Source organism: Alligator mississippiensis, chromosome 1 (assembly GCF_030867095.1).
Source record: "Alligator mississippiensis isolate rAllMis1 chromosome 1, rAllMis1, whole genome shotgun sequence".
Taxonomy (NCBI): Eukaryota; Metazoa; Chordata; order Crocodylia; family Alligatoridae; genus Alligator; species Alligator mississippiensis.
The window spans coordinates 484,441,484-484,459,223 of record NC_081824.1 but is presented as its reverse complement, the minus strand read 5'-3'; the positions used below and the strand labels follow the sequence as shown (position 1 = coordinate 484,459,223).

Genomic DNA, 17,740 nt, shown 5'->3' with positions numbered 1-17,740 from the left:
CCCTGTCTCTGCGCCACCTGATGCTGTGCCCCCTGGTGCTGAGGTCCAATCACCCCCTCTCTCCATGCCACCTGGTGCTGGGGTCCAATCATCCCTTGTCTCTGTGCCCCTGTGGTGCTGAGACCCCCGGCACTGGTTTCCCATCACCCTCTGTGTATGCACCCCCCGGTGCCTTGGCTATTGGGGGTATTAAATGGGCAGCCTCCCACCTGAGTAACATCATCAATATTGTTCCACCAAGGTGTGGCAGGGGAGATAGGTGGGTGGGTAGCCCAGACACAGAGGGTCAGACCTCCATTAGACAGGCTCAGGGATGGACCCCTGTCACAATGGTGCATTGGCAGCGACACTTCCTATGGCAGTGTGTAACTGGAGACAGTGAGAAACCCGACCACAAGACAGAATCCTTGGGCCCAAAGAGAAATCAGGAAAAGAGACATCGGGATTAGCCTCGGAGCTGAGGATGCAGCAAAAGATATTACAGCTAATGGGACAGGCAGTACAGGGATTGCAAGATGAAATAGTAAGACACCAGTTACTACTAGAGACGGTGGCCAGAGCCTTGTAAACCCAACAAACAATGCCAGAAGGGGTTTGTGGCTATGGAGCAAGGGTTGACACTTAAACGAGAGAAGAACAACCTCCACTCATGACAGGCGTGAGAATAGAAGGACAGTGGGTGTGGGCTGTGTTAGACACAGGGTCATCCTAGATGGTAGTGCAGAGAGACACGTTACCAAGGAAAGAGAGAGAGGTAATCCATCAGATATCCTCTCGATGTTGGTGTAGGGAGTTCCTACAGAATGACAGAGTGTGGGTCACTTTGCATGTGGGCGATAAAACCCACCAGATGCTAGTAGGGGCAAGGGAGCACTCACCCTATCCACTGATGACAGGTTATGACTGGCCAGAGTTATTGACAGTGGTAGTTTGGAAAAGACAGAATGAAGAGATGAGAAAGCCCTCCCATGGCCACATCCGTCAGGAGAGAGAAACCAGAAAGAGAGACAGTTTGGAAGATTTTGGTCTTGGATATGACCTAAAACTATACCCTGCTGGGGATGGGTGGCCTGGTGGGGCTTCTGGTGGTGTGGGAGTCCCCAGGAAATGCCAGGCCACTTACCAACCCAGCAAAAGGCAGGTAGGGGCACCTCATAACCACAGCCCAACACCCATGGTTGAAGGGTTCATCGCGGAGAGTGAACTTCTCCCACATAAGGAAGAGGAAAAGCAGGAGATAGACATCGCCCAACTATGTGACGAAGGCCATTTTTGATTGGCGCAGAGCCAGGAGGAAGGTTTCCGGTATGCCTTTCAGGAACATCTGCCTCAACGCAACAGTGGAATATTGCATCTGGAGGTGATGAAGACAACCTGAAGAGTCGAGGTGAGGAATGATCTCCTCTATAGAGTTGAGCAGTGGAAAACCAAGGGAGAGGAGACAGTACAGCTGCTGGTACCCCGGCGCTACAGGAGGGCCCTATTGAAGGTTGCCCATGAACTCCCTATGGGTGGACACCTGGAGAGGGTCAAAATGGAAGCCCATATTCATGAAAGATTTTTTTTGGATGGGATTACTATGCGAAGTAGCGAATTACTGTGCTTCGTGCCCCGCATGCCATAGAGCGACCCCTAATCATCCGTTTGAATGGGTGGCAATAGATATCATTGGGCCACTGCCCAGAAGTGGTGCTGGGCACCAATATAGCTTAGTCTTACTAGACTATGCCATAAGATCTCCTGAGCTGTGCCAATGCGAACAGTGTCAGCCCCAAGGGTGGCAGGAAAACTGCTAAAAATATTTGCCAGGGTGAGAGTCCCTAAAGAGCTGTTGATGGATCAAGGGACAAATTTTATATCCTAAGTGTTTGAGGGGGTGAGTAAGACCTTGGGAATTAGATACCTAAAGACTGCCATTTACCACCCACAAACTGACGGGCTAGTGGGGCGATGTAACAGAACATTTAAACATATGCTAAAAAGTGTTGTGGTAGAGAGCGCACAAAAATAGGACCGCATGTTGCTGCCTTTGTTATTTGCGGTATGAGAAGCTCCCCAAGCGTCAACAGGATTTTTCCCCTTCAAAGTGTTGTATGGACATCAACCGCAGGGACTACTAGTTTGGATTAAAGAAGGCTGGGAAGAACAGCAAAGGAAAGATAAGAATTGGATCCAATACGTGGTATAGTTAAGGGAGCACCTAGAGGTGGTGAGGAGAGAAGCTTTAAGAAAATATGAGCAAAGCCCAAAAGAGACAAGTAACCCATTATAACAGAAGAGCTCATGACAGGAAATTCAAGGTGGGGTTCAGAGTGTTAATTTTGTTACCCGACCAGGTGAGTATACTACCTGCACAACGGCAGGGACCTTACAAAGTTATACGTCAAGTGGGACCCATAGACTTTGAGATACACTAGCCAGATAAGAAAAAACAAGATGATCATGTCCACATTTTGAAGGTGTGGCCAGAACAAGAGGCTTCCAAGGTCTGGAATAGACTGCCACTAGAGGTTGATCAAGCTCCTGCTTAGAACACCTTCAAGAGACATTTGGATGTTTATCCAAGAGAGTCGTAGTGGATGGGTGGGTCTGTATCAACCTGGAAGGGTGTGGGCAGTGGGGTCCCGCAGGGCTCGGTCCTTGGACCGATACTCTTCAATGTCTTCATCAGCGACTTGGACGAGGGAGTGAAGTGTACTCTATCCAAGTTTGCGGATGACACAAAACTGTGGGGAGAAGTGGACACGCCAGAGGGCAGGGAACAGCTGCAAGCAGACCTGGACAGTTTGGACAAGTGGGCGGAAAACAACAGAATGCAATTCAACAAGGAGAAATGCAAAGTGCTGCACCTAGGGAGGAAAAATGTCCAGCACACCTACAGCCTAGGAAATGGCCTGCTGGGTGGCACAGAGGTGGAAAGGGATCTTGGAGTCCTAGTGGACTCCAAGTTGAACATGAGTCGGGAGTGTGATGAGGGTCATCAGAAAAGCCAATGGCACTTTATCGTGCATCGGCAGATACATGACGAACAGATCCAAGGAGGTGATACTTCTCCTCTATCGGGAGCTGGTCAGATCGCAGTTAGAGTACTGCGTGCAGTTTTGGGCGCCGCACTTCAAGAGGGATGTGGATAACCTGGAGAGGGTCCAGTGAAGGGCCACTCGTATGGTTAAGGGTTTGCAGGCCAAGCCCTGCGAGGAGAGACGGGGCACCTGGACCTCTTCAGCCTCCGCAAGAGAAGGTTGAGAGGCGACCTTGTGGCTGCCTATAAGTTCATCACGGGGGCACAGAAGGGAATTGGTGAGGTTTTATTCACCAAGCCGCCCCCGGGCGTTACAAGAAATAATGGCCACAAGCTAGCAGAGAGCAGATTTAGACGGGACATTAGGAAGAACTTCTTCACGGTTCGAGTGGCCAAGGTCTGGAACGGGCTCCCAAGGGACGTGGTGCTCTCCCCTACCCTGGGGGTCTTCAAGAAGAGGTTGGATAGGCATGTAGCTGGGGTCATCTAGACCCAGCACTCTTTCCTGCCCGTGCAGGGGGTCGGACTCGATCGATTGAGTTCCCTTCCGACCCTAACATCTATGAATCTATGAATCTTACTAGGATCCTATGACCCCTGCTGACTTCCTGCCCCTGGGGCAGAGGACTGGACTCGATGATCTTCCAAGGTCCCTTCCAGCCCTAATATCTATGAAATCTATGAAATATCTGTGACATCTGAAACTGAACAAATTCATGCTCAGGGGCAACCAGCACGGTTTCATTAGGGGCAGGTCATGTCAGACCAACCTGATTGCCTTTCACGATCAGGTCACAAAAGCATTGGAGGCAGGTGTCGCTGTGGATGTAGTCTTTCTGGACTTCAGCAAGGCCTTCGACACTGTCTGCCACCCCATCCTCATTCAAAAACTAGGTGACTGTGGCATTGATGCCTACATAGTCAGATGGATTGCAAATTGGCTGAGGGGTCGTACTCAGAGGGTGGTGGTGGGCAGGTCATATTCGACCTGGGGGGAAGTGGGCAGCAGAGTCCCCCAGGGCTCGGTCCTTGGGCCTGCGCTGTTCAATATCTTTATTAGCAATGTGGACGATGGGGTGAAAAGCAACCTGTTCAAATTTGCTGATGATACCAAAATTTGGGGTGAGGTGGGCACACTAGTAGGGAGGGAAAGACTGCAGCAAGACCTGGATAGGTTGAGGGTGGGCTAACAAAAACAGGATGTGTTTCATTACGGACTAGAGCAGGGTGCTGCACTTGGGCAGTAGTAACTGGCAGCACACTTGTAAGATGGGAAACTCCCTTCTCGAAAAGGGATCTTGGAGTCATCACTGACTCCAAGATGAACATGGGCCGACAATGCGAGGTCATGGTCGGCAGGGCCAACTGGACCTTATTGTGCAACCACAGGTGCATCTCAAGTAGGGCCAAGGAGGTGATCCTCCCCCTCTACGCGACACTGGTCAGGCCGCAGCTGGAGTACTGTGTCCAGTTCTGGGCACCCCACTTGAAGAGGGATGTGGACAACATTGAGAGGGTCCAGAGGAGGCCACCTGCATGATCCAGGGACAGCAGGGCAGGCCCTAGAATGAGAGGCTACGGGACCTTTACCTGTTCAGCCTTCACAAGAGAAGTCTGAGTGGGGACCTGGTGACCATCTATACACTCACTAGAGGGGACCAGAAGGGTTTGGGGGAGACCTAGTTTCCCCCAGTGCCCCCCGGGATAACAAGGAATAAGGGCCACAAGTTGTTGGATAGCAGGTTTAGATTAGACATGCATAGGAACCACTTCAGAGTCAGGGCGGCTAGGATCTGGGACCAACTTCCAAGCGAAGCGGTGCTGGCTTCTACCCTGGGGGTCTTTAAGAAGCGGCTTGATGCCTACCTGGCTGGGGTCACTTGAGCCCAGTTTCCCTCCTGCCCAGGCAGGGGGTCGGACTTGAAGATCTACAAGGTCCCTGCCAACCCGACTTCTATGATTGTATATGCTAAGGAAATTTGGAAAGGTAGCTGTTTAAACCGGTAACATCCAAATGGACTAATACAAGTCATTAGCTTGGACAATTCAATGTCTAGAGCTGTGTTTTCCAACCTCCTGCAGTCCAAGGCACGCTCCTTGGTAGATGTTGGCAGCTGATTTATTCACCTGGAAGGGTTCTGTTTACCTCATTGCTATTGATTATTATTCCCATTACTTGGAGATGGCACAATTACAGCGCACCACAACAGAGAGAGTGATAATGGCATTGAAGAGCATGTTTGCATGCCATGGCATACCTTCAGTTTTAAGAGCTCATAATGGCCAACAATTTTCTGGATCCAGGTTTAAGCAGTTTGCAGCCCAGTGAAACTTTCAGCATGTCACCAGCAGTCCACATTTCCCCTGCAGTAACAGAGAAACAGAACATGTGGTGTCGACTGTGGAGAATTTGCTCCAGAAGAAGGAAGATCTCTACAAGGAACTCTTGATCTACCGTTTAACACCATTAGAGCACGGGAGGAGTCCACCTGAGTTGCTTATGAGTTGTCAACTCTGTACAACCCTTCCAAGTATAATCAATGACTTGGTGCCATCACTTGTCTATCCACAGGCATTTCATGAGAATGAAACAGATAAAGGAGCAGCATAGACAGAACTATGACACCCGGCATGCTTCAGGACATGTACCTGCTCTTTCCACTCAGCAAGAAGTTTGGATCCCAGATCCAGGGGCCCAAGACACCACCCAGGCTAGGGCAGACACCCCTCGTGCCTACTGGGTGGAGAAAACTAGTGATCTTCTCCATAGGAATCGAGACCATCTCCACCAAATCGCACCTCTTTATCACGTTAGGTCTGGACGTGCCTCAGTTCGACCAAAGAGATTAGACCTGTCAAGTAGTTTGGTTTAAACAAATAGACTTACCAATGTTTCTGCTTTGTTTAGGTTCCTTTTGTAACTGTGTATCAGGTTTTCCCTTGAGAAAGGGGGATGCAGTTAGGGTTAACTCTTTTATTAAAGGCTGATGTCACCCACAGGAAGAGGTCAGTCAGCCATTTTGGTTCAGGGATCAGTTGTTACAATAAAGGCTTAATGAGGCCAAAGAGTCTTCCTGCTGCTTCCTCAGATCCAGAATAACAAAATGGCTTTTTTTTTTTAAATTGAGTTTAAATAAAATCTGGGGCATTTTCCAAGTAAAGGTTTTCACTTTGGAATCGAAATACAAGATCTAATGTAATATATTCGTTTGGGTGTTGTGTTTTTTGCAATTTGGTTTTTCACTGAAAGTGTTCGTTGATGGTGTTGCAGGAGTGTAGGTTGTAGCCGTGTTGGTCTGAGGACATAGGCAGACAAGGTTCCTTGGGGGAATCTGATCTCTTTTATTAGACCAACCCAAAGAGTTGGAAAACATTTATTAAGCAAGCTTTCAGGTTCAAAAACCCTTCGTCAGGCTAAGGAAGTTTCAGCAGTTGGTGCGTGCTCTTCCTGGATGGACTGAAAAGTGAAGAAGCCAGCGGAAGCCCCAGGAAGCCCCTCACCAGCACCGTGCTCGTAGCCATTCCATAAAGTGCCCGCACCCGCCCACAAATTCTCCCGTCATCCCCATCTCTTCCAGGACCCGAAACAGAAACTCATGTCCAATGCTGTCGTACGCCTTTTGCAAGTCAAGGCTCACCGCTAGCGTGTTACACATTCGTTCCGTGACATATGACAGCATGTCCCGAAGCACCCAGAGTGCTTGTGTCGTTTGCCGCCACCACACTGCGCACATCTGTTCCTCACCCAGCACCTCAGTAACACCGCCCCCAACCTCGCCGCTGGGATCTTGGAGAATAATTTATAATCAGCATTCAACAAGGTGATTGGCCTCCAGTTCTTAATGTGCTCCCGTCCCCCTTTCTTGTAAATCAGGACCACGACACCCTGGGCAAAACCCTCCCCTACCTGACCCCGCGCCATAAATTCCTTAAAAAGGGCCAAGAGATCCCCCTTCACTAAGTCCCAAAACTTCCCGTAGAAATCCACCGGGATCCCGTCTCCTCCCGGTGTCTTCTTTAGTGGCATCGTTCTCAGGACGCCCAGCATTTCACGTTCTGCCAATTCCTTTCTCAGACTCTCCCTCCCTTCCTCCCCCACCTTTCTTTCCAAACTCCCCACCAGTCCCTCCACTTGTTCCTGCCCCACCCCTTTCCTATGAAACAAATCCTTGTAATATTTAGTCACCTCCTGCAAGACCCCTTCCACATCCTCCATCTTTCCTCCGTCGGCCGTGCAAAGCGCCTCCATCACCCGCTTTTTGCTTTTCACCTGCCCCATTCCTCCCCCTCGTCCACCCACTGCGCCCTGGCCAGGAACATCCGTTCTCTCATCCTGGTCCGGAACCACTTTTTAACCCTCTCCCTCGCCCTTTCCCATTCTCTCTTCACTGCTTCCCCCTTCAACTCTTCCCACAATCTTTGAACTTCTCCTTGCAAGCGTGCCAGCTGCTTTTTCCATCGTGCCTTTCTCTTCCACACGCCATTGAACCACTCTCGCACGTGCCCCTTAATTTCGACCCACCAGTCCCACCAGGTGGGAAGAAAGGGTTGCAAGGTTTGTCACTGGGGATATGCACTTTCGAAGGCAATGCATTCCTGGGGATCATCCAATAACAAGGCATTTAATTTGCAGACTCCTTTCCCCTGCTTGACCCCTGCCCGATGCCCACCTCTACCCACAGCATGTGACGATCTGAGAAACTCACGTCGATCAGTCGTTTCCTGCGGATCTCCAACCCTTCCGACACCAGCACAAAATCGATCCTCGATTGCCCCCGTCCTCCCGGATCCACTCTAGTAAACACCCCTGACCCTTCCCAAATGTCCTGGAGCCCGTCGTCTTTAATCCACCCCCGCAGCCACTTCCCCGTACTACCCATCCCAACTCCCTGCCCTATTCCAATTCACCCACCCTCTTCAACAATGCAATTAAAATCCCCCAGCACAATCCGCGGTCCTCCACCCGCCACACACATCCTCAATTTATGCAAAACGGCCATCTGCTCCGCATCCTCAGCTGGGGCGTAGACATCGTACACAGTCACATCCTCGCCCTCCACCTCCACCACTGCTTTCTGTAGTCTCCCCTCTTCAAAGACCTGCTGGCCTTTGATTTTCCAACCGCCTTCCCTTGCCAGCATTCCCACTCCCGCTGATTTGTTCTCATTTGAACCCCCACACCACGATGGTCCAACCCCCCATCGCTCTTCCAAATATTTATAATTCCTCCCCCATGGGATCCTGCACGCTTGCAAGCACAACACTTGTGTGTGCAGGTCCCTTAAGGTTTTTGACATTGTTTCCTATCTCTGCTTCCCGTATAAATTTCACACATTTAAATATGCCACGGTCAATGCCATCCAGGCTGTTTTCTAGAAGAGTTTTCTGATTGCCTGCATCAGATGTCGTCCGTGTTGCTATTTAAATCTGAGGTGTCTCCCCCACCTTTCTGCATCCCTGTAGTCCTGACCAAAAGGTCAATCGCAGAGGGGCTCAGGTAACTACCACTTTCCTCCCCTTCCCCTTCCTCAACCTTTTGTTCCTTCACAGGCATCTTCCCACTCGTTCCCACTGCTGTTTCCAGCACTCCCCCTTCTGTCTCCTGGACCTTTCCCCCTTCCACCTCTAGTCACTTTTTCTTGGGCTTTGCACTCTGTTTCTTCTTTGTTTTCACCGAAGAAGCCTCTTTCCTCTGTGTGACAGCCAGAACCAGAGGGATTAATAAGCAATAATGTGTGCTTCTTAGAGGCATTTGGTGTTTTGCCTAAATAGGTAATATTAGTTAATATAAGCTTGTAAGTTTGCAAATGTAACTTGTCTGTCATAAATTTAACCAAACTGATATATTAACTGTTCATGGAACTGACTGGGCCCCAGAGGCAAAGCTGTAGCTGTGAGATTAGCTGGCCTAACGGTTTTTTGCTCAGGGTTCAGCCTTAGCAATAAAACCTGGATCTAACTGCTAGGCACACCCAAACACATTCCAGGAAGAGGTATCCCAAGAAAGCATATTCAACTGAAGCCTAAAAGGGGTTGGGACTTAGGCAGAGCAATGTCAATTTCAAACCTAAATGTGCTGCATCATAATTTGCTTATTGGATAAACCTGAGTCTGGGTAGTAACCTTTTGTGATGATTTTGACACCTTTCAATCCCATAGGGTAACAGCTATAGGGCAAGATTGTGAGTGTCCCTGAGGCCAACAGATTAGCATAAAACTAGGTCTAAAAAACACATGCATCAGGTAACCAGCAGGAAGGAGGGAACAGAACGGTCATTTCTGTCCCACGCCTGGACCCTGGACTCCCGGTGTGAGGAGGATCGGATCCTGAGCAAGGGCCCTTCCCCGGTAAGCCCTCTGACAGCGCTGATCTTCAGGGACGCCTGACTTCGCTTGGTGCGCACCTGGCATTGAGGGACTATCGATAAGTTGCCAACCCATGTCTGTCTATTTGTTGTTTTGAACACCCCAGTGTGGCTAATACCCTCACAGTGCCCAGTTGGCCTGTGACAGATTGACCTATCTATCTATCTATCTATCTATCTATCTATCTATCTATCTATCTATCTATCTATCTATCTGTTATTCTTATCTGTTATTATTTTTCTGTTAGCTCTTTTGTATTGCCTTATCTGCTTATCGCATTTATCTTTCTGTTAACTGTTGTGTGTGTGTAAGCTGTAATAAATTTGACTTTATTCCACTCCCAACTTTGCCTCCTCGATCCAAAATTGATACACTCACAGTGCCCAGCTGGCCTGTGACACCCCTGATCCCCAGCCAGTTCCAGGTCCATGTCTGCTGGCTCAGATATTTGTGTCTCCTCACCCTCTCCCTCACTCAGCTCTTCTTCCATCTCTTGCTCTTCTTCCGACACGGTGAGTTGGCTGGCTGTCTCAATCACGTCGCTTCTCCGCTCCACCTCCAGTGTTTCCTCAACTATGCGGGTGCCTGTGTCTAAAATGTTGGTCTCCTCGTCTCCCGGAGTTTCTCCGCTCCTCTCCCCTGTTGCGTGAGACTCTCATGCCTTGTTGGCGTAGGACAGGGGGCATTGGCGCTGCAGGTGCCCCTCACCTCCACACAAGGTGCACTCCACTTTTTCCTTACAGGCTTTGGCTCGGTGCCCCATGCCGCCACACCTGTAGCAAACCGTCAGACTACAGAAGGCAGCTATGTGGCCCTCCACGCCGCACCTGCTACACAGCTTCGACTGGCCGTGGTACGTCACATATCCGCGGTTGGCCCCTATGGACACTAGGGAGGGCAGGTGCCTCAGCCCACCGGGGTGTCTCAGATCTTCTTCTAGGACCACTCTGGCTTTCAATGCCCCGGTCCATGTGCCACTGGTCCAGGACACGCTGGATATCCAGGATCTTTTCGACCTGCCCCTCCAGCCACCTTCTCATATCTTCCTGCTCTAGCTCATCTGAATACATCTTGATATATAAGGCCCTCTCCCGGTACTTTTGACCAGTTTCAAAACGCAGCCCCTGCAATTCCTCCTTGTCTGCCACTTCAGCGTACCGAGCCCAGAAGGCAGAGTACGCCTCTCTCCTCCAGAAAGTAATGTTCCAGTGGCGGAAATTATCAAAAGCCAACACGCAACTTAAGTCTTTCGGGTTCACTTGCAACTCCTGAAACCGAATCTTGTTCATAAAGTCTGCTTTCAACATAGTGGTCTGCCCCTTCACTCCCTCGAGTCAGGGTGGCTTTAACACCGTTTCACTCTTCTCCGTGGGTCTCCTTTTCCCCACAAAGGATAGGAAGGTTCCAGAAACATCCCTGCAGGATCCCTGTTCCCTGCATAGCTTCGCCTCTCTTCCTGCCCTGGGGCCGCCCCCTCTCCAGAAACTTCTGGTACGGCAGTGCCACCACTCTTCCCCTTCTTCAAAGGCAACACTTTGCCTCTTCAGCCAATCGCAGCCCACTCCCCGACCTCCTCCTCCGCCACACCCTCTGCCATCTCACCAATCACTGTCTTCATGCTGGTATTCAAGGCCTTAGATGATTCGCTCGCTGCTCCAAAGTGCTCCATAATCATCGCTTGCCTGCGTGCTGCCTCTTCCTTTAAACTCAGCACCTTTCTCCTCTCCACCTCCCCCATTGCTCCGCCTCAAGCAAAAGGGCAGGGCTCACATTCAGGATCAAGATGTCTCCCCTGCCCTGGGTAGCCCGCCTACGTGGTCACAGCGCTTCCCCTGCAGGTCTTTTTGAGCCCTTTGTTGCGGTCTGGTTTTCTAATAAAATGTTTTTAAGGAAAAAAAACACCCAAAAAACCCACTGCCATAGACATGATGTTCCAGAGGACACAGCAGGTCATGAAGGAGTCAAGGAGGGACAGCACAGAGGAGAAAACAGAGGGGATGTAGCTCTAAGAAGGGATCTACCATCCATGGGGCGAAGGAGGGGAGGGCTTCCCTTAGTCACTGCACCACTCCTCTTGCCCTCCAGTCTCCCTGTGCCCAGCTGCCCTCCGCACCCTCCTGCTCTCTCCATCCAGGAGAGCTGGCAAGGGCACTCATGGGCAGTGGCAGCAACACCAGGCCCTTCAGCAGCCTCCCCATGTCCCACCCCAGCCCCTCTGCCAAAGGCTTTGCTCCCCACTGATGCCTTTACTCATAGCCAGGCCTGCACAGTAGTCTCACGTCCTGCTCCTGTCCCAGGAGAACAGAGTCCTGCAACTCCCTCCAGTGGAAAGGCTCGGCTATGTGTGCTCTTGTCTCTGACCTCTGCCCGCAGCATCTGGTCCTGGGGTCTCTGGCTCATGCCCGCCTTGCTTGCTGCCTGCCTTCAGAGGAGCCACAAGCAGCTATCTCAGCAGAAGCACATGTGTGCAGCCCACCTACCTCTGTGTGAACATGCTCCCCTGCCTTCCACACCCTGGAACGGCTCAGGGACTCCCAGGGAGGGAGGTCTCCCCTCCCTGCAATCCTCCCTCTCTTGAGGAAGCAATAGTAGGGCCAGACTCCCTGAAAGGGGGCAGTTACCTGAGGGATACGGGGGTGATTTGGGTATCTGTGCAGCAGTATATGTCCCAAGGATTATGACGGAGTTAAATGGCTGTGTCACTTTCAGGAAGGCCTCAGTACTCTGAGTGCGAGATTTCAGTGTGCTGAATTTCACCAGGAGAATATTTTTATACTTTCCCCACCCTTCCAGGGGGGAAGGTAGGACCTGCCACCAGCTGCACCTCCTTCACCCCTCCAACCACACTGCACTCACGTAAGGGACTCTACTGCCTCCTGCCCAGGGTTCATTCAACACGGCAGGGTCCTGGCTGCACAGCAGGACAGGGGAGTGAAGCCCTGAATGGGACCAACTCCTGCTCCTGAAGATTAGCAACAAGCTCTGCACAACAGTGAATCCTCTGAAAGACAAGGGTCTGGGAAGTGAGAAAGAGATCTGCCCTGGAAAGGGTTGAGGATTCCCACAGCACAGCTCTGCAGAGTACACAGACACCAACCACAAGGTACCATGTTCACTTCAGGAGCTTTGCTAGCAGGGATGTCATGAGAGAATGCAAGGAAGGGAGGGAGGGAAGAGTGTCAGGGTGACAGTATTTGGATCTTGGGGAGCATTGGATTTGCAGCTGAATAAAAGGCTTAGCAAAGCTGCTGACCAAAAAGCTGAATGGTATGTTAAAAGTAACACTGCAAGACACTTAGGTAAGCATTTTTCTAACAATAGAGTACTGTTGTAGAATATATAGCGCACTGTGTACAAGAAACAAGATGTAGACCTCTAGCTATCATTAGGAGATAAAGCACAAGCAAGACCTTGGAGATGGTGAAGACATCAGCAAGAAACTTCAAGTGATGGAGAGAAGCAGAGGTCAGGGTTTTAAGCACGCGCTCATAGCAAAAAGACATGTAAGTGAGTGATGTGCAAAGGCAACTGCGTGCTATTGAAGTAAGCAGTAGACAAAGGTGGAGCTTAAGATGGGAAGGACTAAGAGTGGAGCAAAGGTAGGGTAAATTGTAATGAGTAAAAACCAAGGTATATAGATATGAAAAGAGATAATGTTCACTGCAGCTCCCCAATTTGTTGAAGCTGGCCCAAAGATCTCTCCACTTTGAATAAAGCTGTTGACGAGCAATGCGTGTATCGATCCATTTTCTACCTACTTGTTGGGCATCGCATAGAGGCAGGGTCTAACAAAGAGCAGGTACCAAGTGCTGCACAGGTCTGCAGAGGCTGAAAAGCAAAACAGGTAAAAAAGGCTAATAGGGTGGCGGTAGCAGCTCCTGGCAGACCCCACTGGGCATGGGCAGCTCTGGGAGAGGGCTGATGTGCTGGTGAGGAAAGGCGAGGTCAGGGAGGAGGGTAGGGAATGCTTCCTCAGCCATAAATGAACTCCTCCCTGCAACTCAGTGGCTCATATGCCAGAAGCCCTGGACCAGGAGGAAGGAGAAAGCTGGGAGGCAGCCAAGGAAAGTCTCTGGGTGTCATTTGAAGACAGTGGTCTGGGGGAGGTCACCCTACCATTAAGGCACTTCTTCCCCTGGGACTACTATCTGCTTTTAATTCATGATGGGGAATGCATAGGCTCCAAGCCTGATACAAAGATCATCTCCTCATCACATGGAGAAGATGCAGCAAACACTATCTGGCACAGGGACACGTGGCTCAGGACCATACAACCCCCACCAACAAAAGAAGAGAGTGACGGCAGCGGAAAAGAGGACCAGACAAGTGGTATGGAGGACAGCCACAGTGACAACAGCAGCAGCAGTGGGTCCTCCAGTGGAAGCTGCAGTGACAATGAAGAAGAGACCAGTTGAGCAGAGTACCTGACCCCAGAAACGGCGCATGAGTAGGTGTGAAGGGAGGGCTGGTTGGAGAGACCAGAAAGGACTTGGTGCATTTAGTGTGTTGTGTGCGTGGCTTGACATTGTAATGGGTACGGGTAGCCAGCGGGCCTTTGTACGGGTGCGCAGGTGCACAGGAGTGTGGTTGCAAGGGTGCAGGGTTTTTTTTTTCTGTAACAGGATCGGTTTACATACATACAACCATATATAGAGAGAGAAATATATTTTTACAAAAAACAAATCTCATCTCCCCTTCGTTGGGGCTGATCTCTGCCTGAGGTGTTTCTTCTTACCCCTTCCCCACAATCAAAACTTGGGGGTGAGTGTCTGGGTTCTGGACTCCCACTGTGCCCTACAAGGGACAAAGCCTGGGGGAACTCTTTGTTCAGGTCACCAGCATGAGGGTGCTTGTCTGAACGCACCACTGGTGGGTGCTGAGCAGGCAGACATCTCCCAGGGCTTCGTGCACGGCTGGCAGAATTAGAGATGCTTCTGGGTGTGGATGTGCTGATACTGGGACAGGTGGGAGAGATGGGGGAAGCTTTTCCAATACTCAGAGAACCGATGTAGCTTCTCCCCTGTGTAGATGCACTGGTGTTCGGCACAGGCTGCCGGAGTAGGTGAAGCTCTGCCTCCACTAAGAGCAATGATGTGGCTTCTCCCCCTTTGTGGATGCACTGCTGCTGGGCCAGCTTGGAAGAGGGGGTGAAGCTCTTCCCACACTCATAGCACTGATCTGGCTTCTCCCTTTTGTGGATAAGCTGCTGCTGCACCATATGGGAAGAGTGGGGGAAGCTCTTCCCACACACAGAGCACTCATGTGGCTTGTCCCCTGTGTAGACATGCTGGGGCTAGGCCCACCTGAAGGACAGTGTGGAGCACTTCCCACATGCAGAGCACTAATGTGGCTACTTCCCTGTGTGGATCAGCTGATGCCGGGTCAGGTGGGAGGATCGGCTGAAGCTCTTCCCACACTCAGAACAGTGATGTGGCTTCTCCCCTGTGTGGATGCGCTGGTGCTGGGCCAGGTGGGAGGACTGGGTGAAGCTCTTCCCACACACAGAGCACTGATGTGGCTTCTCCCCTGTGTGGATGAGCTGGTGATGGGTCAGGTGGGAGAGTCGGGTGAAGCTCTTCCCACACTCAGAACAGCGATGTGGCTTCTCCCCTGTGTGGATGCGCTGGTGCTCAGCTAGGTGGGAGCATTGGGTGAATCTCTTCCCACAGACAGAGCAGTGATATGGCTTCTCCCCTGTGTGGATGAGCTGGTGCCGAGTCAGACAGGAGCGGCTGGTGAAGCTCTTCCCACACACAGAGCACTGAAATGGTTTCTCCCCTGTGTGGATATGCTGGTGCTGTTTCAGGCTGAAGATGTAGGTGAAGCTCTTCTGACACACAGAGCACTGATATGGCTTCTCCCCTGTGTGGATGCGTTGGTGCTGTGTCAGACTGGAGCGGTTGGTGAAGCTCTTCCCACATGCAGAGCACTGATGTGGCTTCTCCCCTGTGTGGATGCGCTGGTGCAGTGTCAGGCTGGAGATGTAGGTGAAGCTCTTCTGACACACAGAGCACTGATGTGGCTTCTCCCCTGTGTGGATGCGTTGGTGCTGTGTCAGACTTGAGCGGTTGGTGAAGCTCTTCCCACATGCAGAGCACTGATGTGGCTTCTCCCCTGTGTGGATGCGCTGGTGCAGTGTCAGGCTGGAGATGTAGGTGAAGCTCTTCTGACACACAGAGCACTGATGTGGCTTCTCCCCTGTGTGGATTCGCTGGTGCTCAGCTAGGTGGGAGCGCTGGGTGAATCTCTTCTCACAGACAGAGCAGTGATATGGCTTCTCCCCTGTGTGGATGAGCTGGTGTCGGGCCAGGTGGGAGGAATGGCTGAAGCTCTTCCCACACTCGGAGCACTGATGAGGCTTCTCCCCTGTGTGGATGCGCTGGTGCCGGGCCAGGTGGGAGGAATGGGTGAAGGTCTTCCCACACACAGAGCACTGATGTGGCTTCTCCCGTGTGTGGATCAGCTGGTGCCGGACCAGATTGGAGGACCAGGTGAAACTCTTCCCACACACAGAGCAGTAATATGGCTTCTCCCCTGTGTGGATGTGCTGGTGCTTGGTCAGGTTCCACGATTGGGCGAAGCTCTTCCCACACACAGGGCACTGATGTGGCTTCTCGCCTGTGTGGATCAGCAGATGACGGACCAGGTCAGAGGACCAGGTGAAACTCTTCCCACACACAGAGCAAGGATGACGCTTCTCCCTTGCGTGCATGCACCTGTGCCTGGCCAGGCTGGAGGGCTGCCTGAAGCTCTTCCCACACCTTGTGCAGCCGTGTGGCTGCTGCCTCCTCTGCACAGAGAGGCTGGTCAAGCTCTTCCCACACTTGGTGCTAACATGGGGCTTCTCCCCAGCATGCTTTATCTTGTGCAGAGCCAGGCACGAGGGGCAGCTAAAACTCTTCTTGCACTCAGGGCAGGAGTGGGCTCTCCCCCTGCGCTTGGTGGTGGGCTCCTGCTTCCCTCTGAGGCCCCCCATACTGCCTTGGTTTGCATGCAGTGTCTCTCTCCAATGGGCCTTTCCTTTCTGCCTCTTCTGGTGTCTCAGCACCACAAATTCATCCCTGGACCTTGGGCTGTTTCGGGCTTGTTTCCCTTCTTCACTCCAATGCCCAAATAGAGATGGGACCTTGTTCACTGCTACATTCTCCTGCTTTTGGAGCATCCCCTGACCCTTATGCCATTGGTCTGTTGCTGAGGTCAGGGAATCCACCTCACCCATACTCCCCAGGGAAGCCCATGCTGGCTCCAGCTTTCCAGGCCCTTCCTCAGCAGCTGGCTCCTCAGTTCTGCTCAGCAACCAGGCATGTCCTGCATGGGAGGAAGAAACACCAGATTAGTCCCTGCCCTGCTGCCAAGGGGCAAGCACTGCTATTCCTTCTGCTGGGATGGGCCTCAGAGCAGGACTGGACCTTGGCACTTCTGTTTCCTCAAGAAAACTAGGTGTTTCTGCCAAAATCCCAAGTGCTGGGGGTGAGGCCATGCCAGGTCCCTGTGCCAGTCTCATCTTCTCTACTCGGTGGGGTTAAGAGGCAGACTCTCAAGGTTTCTGGCCCAGCTCTCAGCCCCATCACCTCAGGCCCTGCTCCAACAAACATGTGGGACATGTGTGTTTGGACTGTACCTGAATGGCTTCATGTTTTAACAGGCTGAGGATGAGACCAGAGGGATCTGCTCAAAGGAAGAATGAGGCTCTCAAAGGGCTGCTGTATCCCACAGCACTGGTGGGTCCAGGGGCTGATGGTGCTGAGCCCTCCACCTGACTGGGCTGACATGCTCCACAAGCCCCAGGGCTTTGGTGAGACCCATCTGCAATGCTTGCCCTTGATCTCTGGCAGTCCTGAAAGCAGCATCTAGGTACAAGGGTGAACAGCCTCGTGGTGCATATCCAGGACTTGTCACCAGTTAGGAGTGTGTGCTGAGCACTGCCTTACACTGCTTGGTAGCAAAACCCATCACGTTTCATGCATTATCCCTCCAAGAAATGTTCTGGGAGTGGAGGATTGAGAGCAGTGATCTGCTTCCTACCTGTTTCTGGGGCAATGTCTGGTGCAGGGAATGAGCCCATGGAGCTTTCCTCTGCTAATGAATCCCAGGCAGCCTCCATATCACAGACAGCTGCACTGGGACAAAGGCCTTGGCACGAACCCGCACACGGACTCTGGGCTGAGCCTCAGGCTTCATGACACTCGGGGCCCCAGAGAGGAAACATCACAAGGGGAGATTCTGGTGCAAACAGTGGGGGGTTCATTTCCTCCCACAACATGAAATCTTCTGAATCCCACCCACCCCACCAACCCACTTCATGCAGCCTGAGCCCAGGATTACACACGTCCCGTGCTCCAGGTCAACCAG

General features: G+C 51.6%; 1 protein-coding gene across 1 annotated transcript; it reads right to left on the bottom strand.

Annotated features, from left to right (window-relative positions):
• Positions 1-14,036: 14,036 nt before the first annotated feature.
• LOC132249280 (zinc finger protein 345-like) lies at positions 14,037-16,950 on the bottom strand. Its single transcript, XM_059723922.1, has one exon. It carries the CDS (start codon positions 16,605-16,607, stop codon positions 14,739-14,741), a length of 1,869 nt encoding a protein of 622 aa, XP_059579905.1. The 5' UTR covers positions 16,608-16,950; the 3' UTR covers positions 14,037-14,738.
• Positions 16,951-17,740: the final 790 nt, after the last annotated feature.